The following is a 17,406-nucleotide window of genomic DNA, read 5'->3' as shown; positions in this document are numbered from 1 at the left end:
AGTGCATGGCGCTATGGACGTAATCCTAACACTTTGAGGTGCACACTGGAGATCTCTGGGGCTTGCTGGCCAGCTAGTGTAGTGAGTTCCAGGTTCAGTGACAAGACCTGGTCTCAAAAAAAGTAGGTATAGACTGATAGGTCAAGGTTTCTGACTTACACACAGGCATACATTTATGGGTATCTGTACACAGACAGCCAAGTGTACACATACACAACACACATACACACAAGCCATTTACCCATATGTAAACTACATACATAGTTATATGTTACCCGTATGTAAACTACATACATAGTTATGCACTTACTTCCAAACTGTGTTTAGCTGTAATTCTTTTCATCTCTGTGTATATATTTGTATAGTCTACGTATGTGATGTGCATGTATTTGTGTGCATGGTCATGTGTGGGAGGGTGGGGTGCGCAGAGGTCAAAGGACAACCTCAAGTGTCTGTCCTCACTGTTCAGTGACAGTCTCTCACTGTTCAGCACTGTGTACAGCGGGCTAGCTACCCTGCAAGGTTCCAGGGATTCTCCCGGCTCCTCTCCACATCTCACCTGTCTCTCCCCTCCTATCTTCTGGGATTAAAGACACATTTTACTGTATGTGATGTCACATGAGTTCTGGGATCGGAACTCAGGTCCTCATGCTTGCATGCTACACCCTTTACCTAAGCTCACACACACAGACATGCACCCTTCACCTAAGCTCTCTCTCTCACACACAGTCATTTCTTAAGACAGTTGCCATTAAGGTAGCCTTCAGCTAGGTTCTGTTATTTGCAGGTTTTGTTTGTAAATTTTATATGTATCTGTGGTCGCTCTTTAAGATCAACAAAGATATGACGACCTCTCACCTATTTTCCAGTCACTAGCCCTTGGAGGGTTCCCCACGACATTCCAAAGTTATGATATATATACTGAGCCTCTATCAATATATTTATAAAAATGACCTTTTCCTTTTCTTACCTTATAGTCCCTAAAGTGAACTTTCTAAGCCAAAGAGTAATCTTCAAGAACTGAAAGAGCACAGATCTCCCCATACCCCAAACACATTCCAAGTATTTAGACATCATATCTACATTATTTATTTAAATATATATCAGTTGTTGAATGAATTTAAAATATGACAGAAATATGGCAACCATGTATGCTTATCATCAAAAATAGTCTCTAAAAAATACTTTTCCAATTTATAATCAGAAAATCTATCCAGTCTTATTTTCCTTGAGATCAGTGAGACACACTCAGTTTTTACTTTAAATTATCATCAAGGCTAAGTATTTTCCCAAGAGTTGTTTTTATTTTGTTTTATTTTTTCCCAATTCAATATTCTCTTAATAAACATAATCTCTTAAATATACTTTATATTAAAATATTTTATTTTGGTAATTAAGTTTACCCAAATATTTATTTACAGCCTTGCTTTGATAGCATGTTTAGAGATTGTTTAAAAATTACGTAATGAAAGATATTGGGTCTAAGGAGAAGGCCGGTGGGTAAAGTGCCTGTCAATGCATGAGGACCTGAGCTTGACTCTCTGGTCCGCATGTAAAAAGCCACAAATGGTGGCATGGATCTGTAATTCTAGTGTCAGGAGGTGGGAAAGGCAACCTGGGCTTGCTGGCCAACTAGTCTTGAGAATTCGTGAGCTCCATATTCAGCAAGAGATTCTATTTCATGAATATAAGAGAGAGACCAATAGGACAGATGTCAAACAAACATCAAAGTCTCGTCCACATGCACCAGTGTGCAAGCGTGCAGCGCCCCTCCCCAGAAGTTGTAACTAACAGGTTAAGGGGAGGAAACTGGAGCTGGAGAGATGGCTCAGAGGTCAGGAGCACTGGTTGCTCTTCCAGAGGATCTGGGTTGGTTTCCAGCACCCACCCATAGGCTCACGACCATCTGCAACTTCAGTTTCAAGAGATCCACACCATCTTCCAGCCTCCATGAATGTAAAGGCATGTACTTGGTACAAATCCAGATATGCAAGTGAAACACATACACACACACACACACACACACACACACACACACACACACACACACAATCTAAAAAATATAATGAAGGGGAGGAAAGCATTCTGTTCCTGCCTTTCAAACTTTAGTCTTGTAAATGAATGTAGGATTAATAAGAAGTCTAGACCCCTTCACAGTACCCTTGTTCATGTTCTTAGGTATTTTTTAACTACTTAATGATTATTTCTTTTTCCATGTTATATGGTTGGTTTTTGTTTGTTTGTTTGTTTGTTTTTGTCCAAATGAAAACTCTTATAACATTTGAATGCATCACTGGAACTTCAGTTTTGTTCCACTAATCCTTTTGATTTTAATAGATCAGGTATAATATTATTCATTTGGAGTAATTTTCTACCTTGAGTTGGGGTCTCTCGTTCCTGTTCCCCAGTCTTATTATCACACTGTCAAATGTCACTTTGTTAGGACCCTAGGAAGTCTCTCTCAGTGCTTTAAGCATTAGTACACTCAATACATGCATTTAGCCTGCACAACACTATCATCTTGCATATGTTTTGCTTTCACAATGATGAACTGGGATCGTTCCGGATGGAGAAGGGGAGAATACTCTGGTTCCTGGTCCAAAACTAGGTTGTTACTCTCAGTACCACCCTACCAAGCTTACTCTACCTAAACTCTCAGCCCTTCCTTTCACCAGCCTTGAAACAAGGCAAACCCTACAATGTGTTTTGGAGTCATTCCAGGCCTCTACCTCAAGAACGAAGGTGACACATCTATGACAAACTTCAAAGAAGAACAATAAGGGGGTATCAGCACACTACTGTCTTTGTACCATTTGCCTAAAATGTGACAAATGTTGACATCAAAAATCATCCTCAAAGAACGGACATAAATAGTAAGTGCCAAAAAATCTTAACTATTTCCCTGGTGCAAAATAGGAATGGACAGAAGATATTTATTAAATTTCCCCAAGAGTTTACTAATAACACACGAGGCAACTCCACAACCAGTTCTTTTATCCTTACACATCTGACAGTCCTGCCAACACAGCTGCCAGGCAGAGCAGAGGGTTGTGGGCCTTGTGGCATAATTTTGGGCCCAGACAGTTATACCGTTTCCCCTACCAAAAAAAAAAAAAAAAAAACAATCACACTCTTACTGTGCTGAACAGAACAGAAAGAGTGGCAAGCACGGGCCTGTCTAGGAGACCTTCTCTTCATACCATGACAGTAAATGTTAAAATAAGGAAAGACTGACAGCCGCTGAGTAAATGCTATGTTAATAATTAATTTTAAGATACTTATTTTCCAGAAGTCTGTAAACCCATAGTCTGATCTCTTTACAAATCATTTTCAGTCTCCATATGATTTTTTTTTCTTTCAAAACGATAGGCAGTTGCATAGTTTAAAAGTACATGTTAGCACTTAGTCATTTCCATCTAAGCGCTAGCTAAGCCTGATCCTTCTTAGCTCAAGAGATCAGAGGAGATCAGAAATGGTCAGGGCAATATGGCCATAGATTAATATTTACTTACATGTGCTGGTTTCCAATGGTCTATATTGTACATAAAATTCCTCATTTGAAGTCATAAACTCACTTCAAAGTATTATTACTGAGTTTTATATGAAAGTATCAATTTTAAAACTCCTTTCTGGCGCACGACCACTACGTTCAAGTGTTGTTTTGTTTTATTAAGATGGCTCTCAATCTCCTAAAAGGCAAACATACCTTTTTTACTGAGAGTATCTTACTGATAAACAAAGAAAATAATTACAACACAGGGCTGGTCTAATATCTCAGTTCCAGATGGCGCCTCCGTAGTGGCCATGACTACACTCTAGCAAACAGGTTCACAGTTTCACTTCTTCCTATTAAACAAACCCACCTCAATATCAACAAGAAAGACAATTCCTGTACCTTCAAACTTAACTTGTGTCAGCTCCCACTTTCCCACTAGAGGGGGGCCTTCCCTCCCACCAACGATGGTTATAAAGATGCGTTTGAAAACTCCATCTGTCTTGCTAGATACAAACTCAAATAATACACACCAAACACAGAAAGTTAGCACTGTCCCACTTTCAAGTTACTCACTCTGTCTCGCAGATTTGCCAAACTGTATTACGGAAGACCAATATAAATATATTACTAGTTATAATTAACATCGAAATCATCAATTTTATTTTCCTTGGTTGTAAAATGATGTTAAGTGTATTAACAGAGATGTTTCCCCAATTACAAGCACTAATATTTGTTAATTTACTAACAGTGAGCATTTTGTGTGTAAGCGTGGATAAATGTGCATTCATGTGAAGGCATGAGGATAGCTTCAGGTGTCCTTCCATACGCGTTATTGACGTGGTGTTTTCCTGAGACAGCGTCTCTCCCTGGCTTACAATTCACCAACAAGACTAGGCTAGGCGACCAGGGAGAAGTGTCGTATCCACCTCGGATCACCAGGATCAGAAGTGTCCTGTGAGGCCTGATTTTTTTTTTTTTTTAACTTGGGTTCTAGTTGAACTCGGCGCCTTGCAAGCCTTTAATCAGGTGACCATCTCCCCAACCTTCTAGCCAGAAATGTTTACGTGTGTTTTTCTAACTGCCACTATGCCACTCTCAGCAACTGACACAGACGGTGGTAATGGCTACACAGGTTGTAGAGAATGTCTAAAACTACTGATGCTTTACTTTGCCAGCCATGTGAAAAAACACTTTACAAGTACAAATGCATTTATTCTTACCACAACCCTCTGAGGCAGGCAGGTACCATCTCACTTATAGAGGAGGAAACTGGAGCATATGGGATTAAAAACTCTGACACAGTCACTCAGCTAGCAAGCAGACAGCCACTGTGCACTGAGGCAGTTTGGATTCCCCAGCTCTGTTAACTACCACTCTTAATTACCTGCCACCACAGCAATGGAGGAACTATGTGAGTTTCCAGCACTCAGCTACAGTATTATTCTATTGGGTATTTCACATGGTTGTTAGTTTATGTATCTTATGTTAAAAAGGATGCTCCTAAGAGCAATGGGAGGCTAAATACTAACCTCATCATCTAAACCCTAAACCCTTGGTCTCCTGGTTCCAGGGGTAATCAGCTGTGTTCAAAATGATACACCTCAAGGAATGAATCGTCCAATGTCACGCCTATGGTTCCCAGCAAATGCTCTGGTGATGAAGCTGGACTAGCATGCAGTACGCAACCTGCAAACACTTACTGTCCTCGCATAATCGACACAGCAATAGGATCTCCTGTTTGCCTTCCTCTGCAACACTTCAGTCCTTTAAGATCGGGGGGAGGGGGGGGCTATTCCTATCTTGGATTTCTGGAATACAACAAAGGACATGGTTATGGACAAGATGCTGAGAGGGTCCAGGAAAACAATATCAGAGAAAACAACTATGAGCCTTAAGAGAGAAACAGGAAAGGCGCCCCTGGCACTTTTAGTTGCCACAACCCAGCAGCTACTGTGTTGTCCAACTCCTGTGGGCCGTTTGTATGGATTCAGGGTAGGAGGCCCCTAGTGTAGCCCTAGAGTCATTGGATCCCCAGAGGTGAGCAGCACAGCACCCAGCTTTCCTGTTGGCAGGTATCCCATGCATGAGCCCTCAGCAAGGGACTCAGGCATGCTCTGCCTGGGTCTGTTTACCAAGCTGTTACTCCTGAACACAAGCCAGCTACAACAAAATCACAGGAACATTAGAGGGGGTTGAGGGTTGTTTTGCTTAAGAGACAGGGCCTCCCTAAAGTGTTCAGACTGGCTTCCAACTCCTAGATAAAACTATAGACACACAACCCTGTCCAGATCAACATCTGTATTAGTTTTTAACTTTTTAATTGATTCTTTGTGAGTTTCACATCATGCACCCCAAACCCGCTCATCTCCCCATCCCTTCATATTTGCCTTCCACTCTTGCAACCTCTCCACCAAAAGAAAATAAAGGCAGAATAAAAACAAAATCTTGTCATGGAAGCTATAGTGTGTCCTGGTTTGTCATGTGGTATAGCCTTTTGTCCACACATCTTCACTTATAAATGTTCATTGCAGTGAGTCATTTGTCTGTTTCTAGGCCTCTGGCTTCTGCTATTCTACCAATACTGGGTCCTCACTGGGACTCCTCTCGGATATCCTGCCGTTGCCCTGTGTCATGGAGATCCTGCAGCCTTGGACCTGCAGGACAAGCCTTTTAATGTGCTACAACAGACCATCGATGGCATAGGTGTTGGTCAGCCCACAAGCTCTCCTGTGTGCATACCACCAGGGCAAACTCTCCAGCGCTGCCCCAAGTTGCTCACCCAGTGCCTTAGCCAGCAAGGAGCCATGTTAGCTCTCCTGCTCTCATATCCTTGGGGCCAGCTCCCCTTTGCCTCTGCCCCCAGGGCCAGCTCTCTCAAATGTGATGGCTGGAGAGGGGAGGGGCCAGCTAGGCACAGTGCCACAGGCTGCATCCAGACCAAGAACATCTGCATGGCCTCTGTGGTAACACAGGCTTGTGATACCAACACAGACCCTGGCTGCCAGAGGACCAGAGACCCAGACGTGGCCCCAAGCAACAGCCTGGCTGTCACTATGACCTCAGGCAGCAGCACAGGCACTCAGATCAGCATGACCCACCTTGGCAGCCCTCGGATACCCACATGATCTCAGGTGGCATCCCAGAAGTACACTTGGTCTTTGGTGATAACTTAGGCCACAGACATTGATACAGACCCTAGCTGCAGCAGGTCCATGGACCCAGATGGGACACTTGGTGGTCGCCCAATCCAGGACCTCACCGTGGCCTCCTCATATCCTCCTGCTCCTCACTGCCATGCCGTCTCCAGTTCCACCTTTCTCCCAGTGTAAGAACCCCTCAACTTCACTTTGTCTTCCATCTCTCCACCACACACTCCATCTTTCCCACATCTCCATCAAATATTTGTGCTCTGTAGTGGCGCCCACAATAGGTGCTTGGGTGTCTTTCTTCTGGCCTCCCTGGGCCAGTGTGCTTGTTTGTATTTTTAAGGTACTGAAATAATCTGTGCAATGAAAGACAGTAATGGCGGCTGAAATATGCACTTGCAAAAGAATGAACTGGACCCTACCTTAAACCATACATATAAATTAACGCTAAACAGATTAAATACATAGTATTTAAAACTAAATACTCCTGGAAGAAACATAAGGGAAAAGCATAGGGATAACAGATTGGGCATGACTTCCTGGCTATGATAGCCAAAGCTTGGGCAACAGAATGAAAATAGGAAAAAGGGAGAAAAACCAATCTTAAAAACTGTAAAAAGGGTCCTCCTTCTTGCTTAGCTTCTTTAGGTGTACAGATTTTAGTATGTTTATCCTATATTACATGTCTAACATCTACTTATAAGTGAGTATATACCAAGTGTGTCTTTCTGTTTCTGGGATACCTCACTCAGGATGATCTTTTCTAGTTCCTACCATTTGCCTGCAAATTTAATGATTTCCTTGTTTTTTGGGTAAGATTATCAATCCTCATTCAGAAAGGCAAACATCGGAAGAGGGAGGAAACAGGGAACAGGAGAGGAACCTACCACAGAGGGCCTCTGAAAGACTCTTCCCAGCAGGGTATCAAAGCAGATGCTGAGACTCATAGCCACATTTCGGGCAGACTGCAGGGAATCTTATGAAAGAAGGGGAAGATAGAAAGACTTGGAGGGCACAGGAGCTCCAAAAGGAGAGCAACAGAACCAAAATATCTGGGCACAGGGGTCTTTGCTGAGACTGATACTCCAACCAATGACTATGCATTGAGATAACCTAGAACCCCTGCACAGATGTAGCCCATGGCAGCTCAGTCTCCAAGTGGGTGCCCTAGTAAAGGGAACAGGGACTGTCTCTGACATGAACTCAGTGGCTGGCTCTTTGATCACCTCCCCCTGAGGAGGAAGCAGTCTTGTCAGGCCACAGAGGAAAACAAGGCAGCCAGTCTTGATGAGACCTGATAGGCTAGGGTCAGAGGGAAGGAGAGGAGGACCTCCCTTATCAGTGGACTTGGACAGGGGCATAGGAGGAGAAGAGGGAGGAATAGTTGGGATTGGGAAGGAATGAGGAAGGGGGCTACAGCTGGGTTACAAAGTGACTAAACTGTAATTTAAAAAAAAAAAGAAAAACTGTACAAAGGGGATTGGAGACAACATGTGGTGCTTTTGCTGAACACCCAAATTTGTTTCCCAGGGTCCATGTCAGGGGCCCACAATACTGTCTCACCCCAGGTCCAGTGGATACAGTGTCCTCCTCTGGACACCACGAACACTTCTATTCACACATGTACATCCTCACATACAAACACAAATAAAAATTAAATAAACTTTAAAAATTCAAAAAGACTGCACGAAGAAAACAACCAACAGAGTAAAATGACAACCTATGAGATGGGAGAAAATATTTTGGGGACACACAATTAATACTCAGAATACATATGGGAACCTACAACTTAACAAAAAAAAAATGAAAGTACAGGCAGGAAGATCAGAAGTTCAAGGCCAGCCTCAACTACATAGAAAGTTTGAGACCTTGTGCCTAAAACAAACAAACAAACAAAACCACAACAAAAGCAGTAGAGGATTTAAGTACTTTCAAAAAGAGATATACATATGACCAACATGCATACAAAATGTTTTCAGCATTGCTAATTATAAGAGAAAAGTAAACTGTCCATTGATTAGGATGCCGGCTATCAAAAGAAAAGAAAATAAGAGGTACCGGTTAAGTACACAAAAGACTGGAACTCTAGCACACTGTAGAATGCAAGCTGCTGAAGCGTCTGTGGAAAGAGTACAGAGGTTCATCAGGTAATTGAAAATAGAACTACCATGTGCCCCGGCAATCACATTTCTGGATATATATCCAATAGAATTCTAAGCAAAATCTCGGCCCCATCCCTGTACTCCTGTGCTCACTGTCCAATGATGCACAATGGCATTTTCCTCTATCACACACACACACAAGGAAGTCATAACAAAACAAGGAAATTCACCATGAATAGACCTCAAGAACTCTGGGCTACGTAAACTAAGCCAGTTACAGCAGAACAAAGGACAGATGCCACAAGAGTCCATTTATACAAAGTGAAGTCGTCAAACCATAAAACATAGGGAGGTGGTTAAAGGAGACATAAACTTTCAGTTTTACAGGATGAAGAACGTCCAGCAATCTGTAGTGCGATGTATAAACACCCTCCACACTATAGAACTTTACACTTCAGAATGGTCAATGTGGTAAATTTAATGTTCAGCACCACATCCTCGGTGCTCAAGAGATGGATCAGTGGTTAAGAGCACAGGCTGCTCTTCTAGAAGACCCACATTTAGTTTCCAGGACCCACACAGTCCTAGCTATAACTATCTATAACACAGAACTATCTATAACTCCAGTTCTACATGACACAACGGCCCCCCTCTGGCCTCTGTGGGCACCCGGCATGTATGCACTACACAGAGACACATACAGGCAAAAGAGTCATGCATATAAAATTTAAATGTTTTAATTTTCATTTTTTAAACATTTGAAAACAGTAATTAAAGGGAATCTACTTTGAAAGAAGAGTTAATGATTCCACGGGATACGGCAAAGAGCAGTAACTTTGGACTCAGAATTGTCACTGCAGAGTGGTTCAGCACAGACACCCCCTTGTGAGTGGCTGTGAAATGCTCCCTGTGGCTCATATCTGAGAACTTGGATCCCAGCTGGCGGCAGTGTTTTGGGAGGTGTCAGAAGCTCAGAAGGTGGAGCCTCACTGGAGGAAGTTAGGTCTCTGGGTGCTAGCCTTGAGACCTTACAGCCTGGCTTACTTCCTGACTCCTCCCTGCAAACCCCCCCCCCCGTCTCTTCTTCACCACAATCCACGACACCCTCTAATGAGGAGCTTTAATAAACTCTTCCTCCCTTGAGTTGCTTCTTGTCAGATGTTTGATCACAATAGTGAGAAAGTGCCTGATAGACACTCTGAAGCCTGACCTCTTCTGTTGCCTTACCTCATAGCTCTGTGACTATAAGGAAATCCCTTTCACCTTTTCTGCTTAAATAGTCTCATCTGAAAAGCAGCAGTTATATTCTCCCACTCAATTATTGAGAAGACTATGTACATTTGTATACAGAGTACAATAAATGAACATTCCACAAATTATCACTTCTTAGAGGTACTTTCCTGTCATGAAAAATGCGTGCCTAGACTCACAACGGAGAGATGTGGAGACAATAAGGAACAACGCTGATCCCACTAGTCTCTGGTGACACCTTCACACTGCATAGCCTGCTGTGAAATGAGGTTCCTCTGTATAGCTGAGGGAGCAGAGAGATGGATAAAGGAACCAACCTCAGTCAGAGAAAGAAACTTAGAGTCATGCATTTGCATGGAGACGGTACAGGCTGGCTGCCATGTGTACCCAGTATGAAGGGCCAGTATGAAGTTAGTTGACTTTTTATCACAGAAAAGAGAAATACAGAAGTCTCATAAACAACTTAATATAACTCATGTTAATGGCCTTCTTACTCACTCGTAGGGTGTTGTCATACTACTGAACAAACACGATCAGGTCATAATCCACCAGGATTCTGCAAGGTCAGTCTCTGAGCCCACAGATGGGACAGGTAGGGTGTGAGACGGTCAGCATGCAAGGTAACACTGAAATCAAGGGAGGGTAAGCATGCAAGCATGCAAACAAACACAGGACATTAAGGGGAGGTGTATATACATTAGTATCATACCAAGTAGGAAAGTAAAAGCAATAAAAGCTATTTGAAAAACAATTTTTTAAAAAGTTTAAAAAGCAAAATTTATTATTCTCTCATCCCCACACAAATATTTTTACATTAGCTGCTTATTTAAAAATCTAACTCCTTTGGATTAACTACGCTTAGCCTAAAGAAAAGTATTTACAGTAATCTCAATATTGCTTGGCATTTATCTTGATCAAGCAAGGTTTTACACTCATTTATAGTAAGGAATAAAAATTTAAAGGGTTATGTCATATCTTTGAAAGCACTGTTCTTAACAACTACAAATTATAACAGGAAGCTATAAACTGTATTACTGACTGGGGTAAACTGGGGAACTGAGGTAAAGCTAAGAGTGGTTCCACAAATCTGACAGGATTGTAAACTGTAAATTGCTGCGATGTTACTTGTTTGAGGCTATCTAAATTTCTGTGATGTCACTTCTCTGTGATGTCAGCAATTTCAAGAAAGGTCTGAGTAGTAGTGAATCTCAGAATTTCAGTACCTTGACACTTCCTACAAGAACATGAAAACATTAGTTACCAGGTGAATGCTAGAACGAGGGTGAGAGTTCTTTCTGCATGTGTTTTTTTTTTTTTTTTTTAACAGCGTGTTCTCATACTCCAAAGTTTCTAAACATGAGAAACAAACACAGAGCCACACATGGGGGTGAGGAGGAATGCCTTGAGCAAACACTTACAGTCCTTATTTATTTTCATCATTTTTCATCTTATGTAAGGAGGAAAAGTATGTGCACATACATGCAGTGCCCACATGCAGGATCGGCAGATGGTGGTGAGCTCAGTGTAGACGCTGTGAACCAAACTCAGGTCTTCCGCAAGAGATATATACATCCTTAACTGCTAAGCCATCTCGCCAGCCCTCCACTCGTTTTCTTTTTAAAGCATTATTATAAATATACCCCGGCTCAAAAAGAATCAAATAGACTCCTAGCAAATGGTCTTTGTGTGAGGGGCACACACATTTAAGTAAGATTCTTCTGTTAGAGTAATTTCAGGGATATGTATCCTATTTGCCTTCAAGTTTAAAAAGGCAAAAAGCAGGAACAATAACAAAGCCTGGTCTCTGAGCTGAGTAAGGCAAAATGAAGAGACTAAAAGTGTGCCCTGTGCACAACGGCACTCGCTACATTATTTTGCTATAACTCACCAAGAAAATGTATTTCTCTAACCAGAAAAAAAAAAAAAAAAAAAAAAAAGCCTTCTTTTCTAACGTTTGCCTTCAAGACTCACCGAACACTTACAGATCAGTAACTACACTCTCTGGCCAACTGTTCTCTTTTTAAGAGATCTCTACTGAAGAGATCAAACTGGCAGCTGTTCTGTATTCACACCATGGTCACCAACTCTGCAAAGAATTCCTGACGCTAAAAGTCTTCCTAGACAAGAAAGTTGAAAAGAAAGGAGACAAGAGCTAAAACGCAGAAGGGAGTGAGGCAAGGGGGATTTAGAACAGCTCCATGGGATTAGCGCATCACTAGAAACTCACTTCCCTGCACACAGGGCCTTTAAACAGCCTCTCCAGCTGACATCCCAGGCACATGACCCCCTCACAAGCCTCTCAAACCCTGAATTTTCTGTGACCTCACTCCTGAGGACAGCTCCACTTTAAATGTCTAGTAAAGCCAAACGGAAAAAACTAAGACTTTCGAGATCTTGCTTACTGGATCCTGATTTTGCATCTATGACCTTTGCATGTAGCTGCTGGAAAGTTTCCACATCCAGCAGCAGGAGGCCTGGTTCTGAAGAGGAAAGAGATAAAAGGTAAGATGACTACATGAGACAGCATAAAGAATTCTCCTGTGCCCGGGACAGACAGAGTGGGAAACCAGCACTTTCTCCCTTCCTGCTTACATCATCCGTTGGAATCTTTATCTTTCAACCTCTAACTTAAATATTGTTTCTCTAAAATCTTTCTTAATCCTGCATCCTGTTTGATTTCCATTCTCAGCTGTGTGTGAATGTGACTGTACAGGGCTGCGTACATTTGAACGCAGTTGCAGCAACACCAAAGATTCCTGGAGGCTGGGGGAAATGTGGTTGTGGGCTGCAGGACACGGACGTTGGGAACCCTAGCCTCAGCAAGAGCAGCAGGTCTCGGAAGCACTGAGCCACGTTTCCAGCACCCTTTCTATGCACACAGCGCAAACACTCAATGCCCTGCTGTCCCCATTTCTCTGGCACTTTAGAGAACCTTCTACTGCTGTGTAATTGGCTATTATGTGCCTTCCTGATCCATTAGAGAATAAATACCTCCAGGGTGGGGTTTATATTTAACTAATTACTCCCTACCCCAGCTCTGACAGAATTCATGACAGAAACTTAATCATTTACTGACTAGATGAATGAATGGTTTCATTAAAGTACAAACACTATCACCTTTCGATGACCTTTCAGATATGTTTGATAATGCACTAATCTTATTTTTAAAGGACAATTTTAAATTAAACTGATACTGCACCAGGCATGGAAGTTGCAGTTTGTTTGTTTGTTTGTAACATTTCTGCTCATCATTCATTCAAGCACTCAACATGTTTCTCCTGTGCTTCAGGAATACAAATGTGAAAATTTGAACAAAATTGACAAAACCCCTGTTCCTGGGGCCCTTATATTTTCCCCAGGACAAACCTGTGGGAAAAAGTTATCATGAAGAACTTGCCTAGAAATGGCACAAGACACATTTTGTTATTCAACATTTACTAAATTATCAAAGAACACACAAAAAAGAGAAAACCTGCTCACCACACATAAACATTACCTGCTTTAAAAGATGGTGAAAAAAGCCCAGATTTAGTGTACTGAGAAGACAAAACTGATTTATTATCTCCCCAAACAGACAACAACGTCGACAAAACACTCATGTTTCCCTTGCAGCTAAAAGCAACTAAGAGTTCTCTTGGAGGGATGCTGATCTGTGAGTCCCGAAGGTCTTTATGTTCGAAACTGCAGCTTAACCACTACTTTGAGCTTGATGTTGTTCCTCTGACTTTTATGGATCCTGTGTCAAAGACTGTGTATGACTTCACACTGTCCTCCATCTCAAAGCTGCCGCAGCTTTGGCTTCACTCTTCTCACAGTGTCTTCTCTGCTTCCCTAAGTACATTGTTTGCCTTCCTTCTGTATTTGCTGCCTGACCTAGAGGGTTCTTTCCTCATCTCCAATATTCAATCATTCCTTGCCTATCAGTGTTATTTCCACCAGTAAGACCTGGCTTCTCTCCATCGAGAACACTGCATTTCCTGAGTCTAACCACCCATCACCTCTGACCCTTTCCTCCTAATGCACTAGTTCTCAACCTATGGGTCAGGGCCTTTTGGGGTAACTTATCAGATATCCTGCATATCAAATATTTACATTACAATTCATAAAAGTAGCGAAATTACAGTTATGAAGTAGCAATTCAATAATTTTATGGTTGGCAGTCACGGCAACATGAGTGACATGTATTATAGGATCGCGGCATTAGGAAGGTTGAGAACCACTGACCTGAGGACCAAGAGCCAGTTCTACCTGCCGTTGGTCTCGCTGGCTAAGCAGACTATAGATGATGCTGCCCTTATGATCCTGTATCTACATCTGAAGGGAATCTGACAAGGCCTCAAGACCGTCAGGCAAGAGTCAGAACAATGCTTCAGTTTTCATCTGATGTTACAAGTCTCACTGAGACACATCAGCAAAACCTCAGTCTCAAAAATACCTAAGTCTGGGAGTTTATAAGGACAAACATTTTAGTTGATAACTAAAACGTTATTTCTCTGCCAGGGAGAAAGGAGGGTGGATGCAAAGAGAGGCTCTCTGCCCCAAGGAGATGGTGCCGAGGGTATGGAGATGCGTCTAAGGCAGGTTATCTGTTGAGCGATCCTACAGGCCATTTCCACACAGAGATTGCATTTCCACACAGAGATTGCATTTCCACTGTTCTGTCTGTTTGGTGGTCGTGTGGACCTTCATTTGCCAGGTCCACATTTTACAGACAGCCTTCCCCTGCTTCAGTAATTAACAGCGAAAGGAAAGGCAGTGATTTGGGTTACAAGTGCAGTGAGCTGGGGCTTAGGCTCCTGGCTCCTACAACTGGGAGTTGAATGAGTTTGCTTCCCCCCCCCCCCCCTAACAACCTATGCTGAAGGGAGAAAAGCAGCAACATCAAATAGCAGTGAGTGGTCAGTCAGGGAAGCTCCAGGCAGACATCCAGCCCACCCACAGGGAAGCAATACTTCCACAGCACCCTGAGGGAAACCGAATTATAAAAGGAAACGTTTTAAGAAGCATCATCAGTGGTGTGTCTCGGAAAATTACCAGTGCGATTTAAGTCGCAACTCCCAGTTTCCCCTTAAAAGTGCTTTCTAATAACACTGGGCACATCCCAAACAGCTTCCTCTGCCAAGAGCTCACCAATAGTACCTACCCTCCCCCACCACCACCACGAGTGGAAAAAAAAATCAATGCCAAGGGAACCTAAATGTCTTAATTTCTAAAGTAAATTTCAAGTATCTATCTTGCTGGGCATTCTTCACAGAGTAGCTCCTAAATGAATTTAGGAAATGAATATGACCTTTAATAGATAATTTGGTTCCCATATGGAAAGAGCAGAAAAGACAAAATGAGAACGGTGAATGTTGGCCCGAGGTAAAAGTTCTAACGGGGGATGCGGGGGCGGGGGGGGGGGGTTGTTGGCAGGGATCTCATCTAAAAAAGAGGAGATGGAACTGGAACCGAAACAGGGATTTCGGAGTTCAAAACTCCTCCACTCTACAAACCATCTACCGCATTTTGCCTAAAGCTGCCTGGGCTGAACATCCTAAAAGAGGGCTGGCGGTGGGGGGGAAACACTCCATTCCGGGTGGAGACGTCTAAAGCTTCCTAAACTCAACAAGCTGCCTCGGGTTAGCACAGATCGGGGGAAAGCTGGGGTTCCTGGAATTGCTCGAGACCGTCCGGCGACCGCAGATTCCACGTGGGAATCCGGGAGGAGGGAGCGCATCCTCCACAGCCACTAGGGCGCTGGTGACCCCGAGACCCCCACGGAGGGCCTCGAAGCAGGGGAGCGCAGGGGTTCAGCGGGGCTCGCGGGCACGGCCACTCACCGATGCCGAGCCCCACGACCAGGCGACCCGCCAGCAGCGTCTCCTTGTTGGCGGCGGCGGCCAGCACGGCGGAGCCCGCGGTGCACAGGGCGCTGGCCAGCAGGATGGCGCTGCGCCGGCCGAGGGCGCCGTTCAGGGCCCCTCCGGCCAGCGCCGCGACGGCGGCCGCGCCCACCGCGCCCGACACCAGCAGCTCCTGCCACATCGCGCCCAGGCGCATCTGGCGCCGCAGCAGCAGCATGGCCCCCGACACCACGCCGGTGTCGTAGCCGAACAGGAAGCCGCCGAGCGCCGAGAAGGCGGCGGCCGCGTACACGAAGGCGGGGGTCTCGTCGCGCTGGAACTGCCTGCGCGCCGCGCGCTCCAGCTCCGCGCCCTGCAGGCTGGCGGCCGACTCGGCGGCCAGCAGGCTGCGCTCCCCGCCCGGCGCCCCGGGCTCCGGCTGCCGCCGGCGCCGCTCGCCCATCAGGCTGCTCAGGCTGCGCAGCGTGTACTCCACGTCCTCGCTCGCCTTGCGGGACATGGGACAGGGCGGACGCCGCCGCGGGGCGGCTGCGGGCAAGTTCCGTGGGGCACGGCGCGCTCGCCGCCGGCTGCCGAGCCGCTGCCCGCCGGCCACCTCAGCCGCCCGCTCGGCAACCTCCGCTGGGCTGGCGCTGGCGGAGCGGCCGGGGGCGGGGCCGTGCGTCACGTGTCCGCTCGGGGGGGAGGAGCCAAGCGAGACCGCCTCCTCCCAGAGCGGGGCAGCAGAGGGCCCTCTCTTGTGGGCGGGGCCCACCTCCCTCTGTGGGCGGGGCCACACGCTCCGCCTCCCTCTCTTTGTGGGCGGGGCCGAGCGGCGGGCCCCGGGGTAGATGCTCCAGTGGGAGGCGCGGGTACCTGGGCACGAAGAAGCCGGTCTGGAGGCTGCCGCTGAGGCGCGGAGGCCCACAGCAGGCTAAGGCCGGCCTGTCCTCCTTCCCCGTCACTCAACCACCCAGTTCTGTCCCTCGGCAGTGAGTGTCCGACTGCTGCCCGACAGTTAGTCAGTTTTGGAGCCCTCCGGGACCCTGATCTCTGGTTTCTTCAGTTTCCTTTCTCCAGGTCCCTTCTCTCTCTCTCTCTCTCTCTCTCTCTCTCTCTCTCTCTCTCTCTCTCTCTCTCAGATTCTTCCCGTCTGGACTCTCTGGGGAGAGAGGTAGCTTATCTCCCAAGTGAGTCCCCGAATACTTCCTGTGGATCCCCGAAGGGAAAAACAACTTTGGGTGTGTGCATCACGCTCTTACGTAACCCGATTCCAAGTGGAAGAAGGAAACCCAAGAATCGGATTTGCGGTGTGATAGGATATTGCCGCCTTCCTTGCCCGGCACGTGAGCCCAGGGGGATACCTTCTCCCCGACGAACTCCGCTGCCACCTCTCGATTTGGGAAAGCTATTTTAAATGCCCCATTTTGCCGGAAACAAAGCAGTTTCAGATCGTTTGAGGATGATGATTTTAATTGCTAATGGCCAGTTGTTGGTTGGTTTAGAAACCCCGCCTCCCGTTAATTTAAATGTTCTGTAAATTATTTTGTGTTGTTCCACTTCAGGAGATGAAGACTCATCAGCCA

General features: G+C 45.1%; 1 protein-coding gene across 1 annotated transcript in view; it reads right to left on the bottom strand.

Annotated features, from left to right (window-relative positions):
- Positions 1-16,389, bottom strand: part of Slc2a13 (solute carrier family 2 member 13) — a 263,691-nt gene extending 247,302 nt beyond the window's left edge. Inside the window, exon 1 of the mRNA XM_055627184.1 lies at positions 15,818-16,389. Coding sequence (XP_055483159.1) covers positions 15,818-16,340 — 523 coding nt within the window. The 5' untranslated portion in view covers positions 16,341-16,389. The remainder of the gene's footprint in view (positions 1-15,817) is intronic.
- Between the last annotated feature and the right edge of the window lie 1,017 nt (positions 16,390-17,406).

Source organism: Psammomys obesus, unplaced genomic scaffold (assembly GCF_907164565.1).
Source record: "Psammomys obesus unplaced genomic scaffold, mPsaObe1.curated_primary_1811, whole genome shotgun sequence".
NCBI lineage: Eukaryota > Metazoa > Chordata > Mammalia > Rodentia > Muridae > Psammomys > Psammomys obesus.
This window is presented reverse-complemented; position numbering and strand designations above follow the sequence as displayed.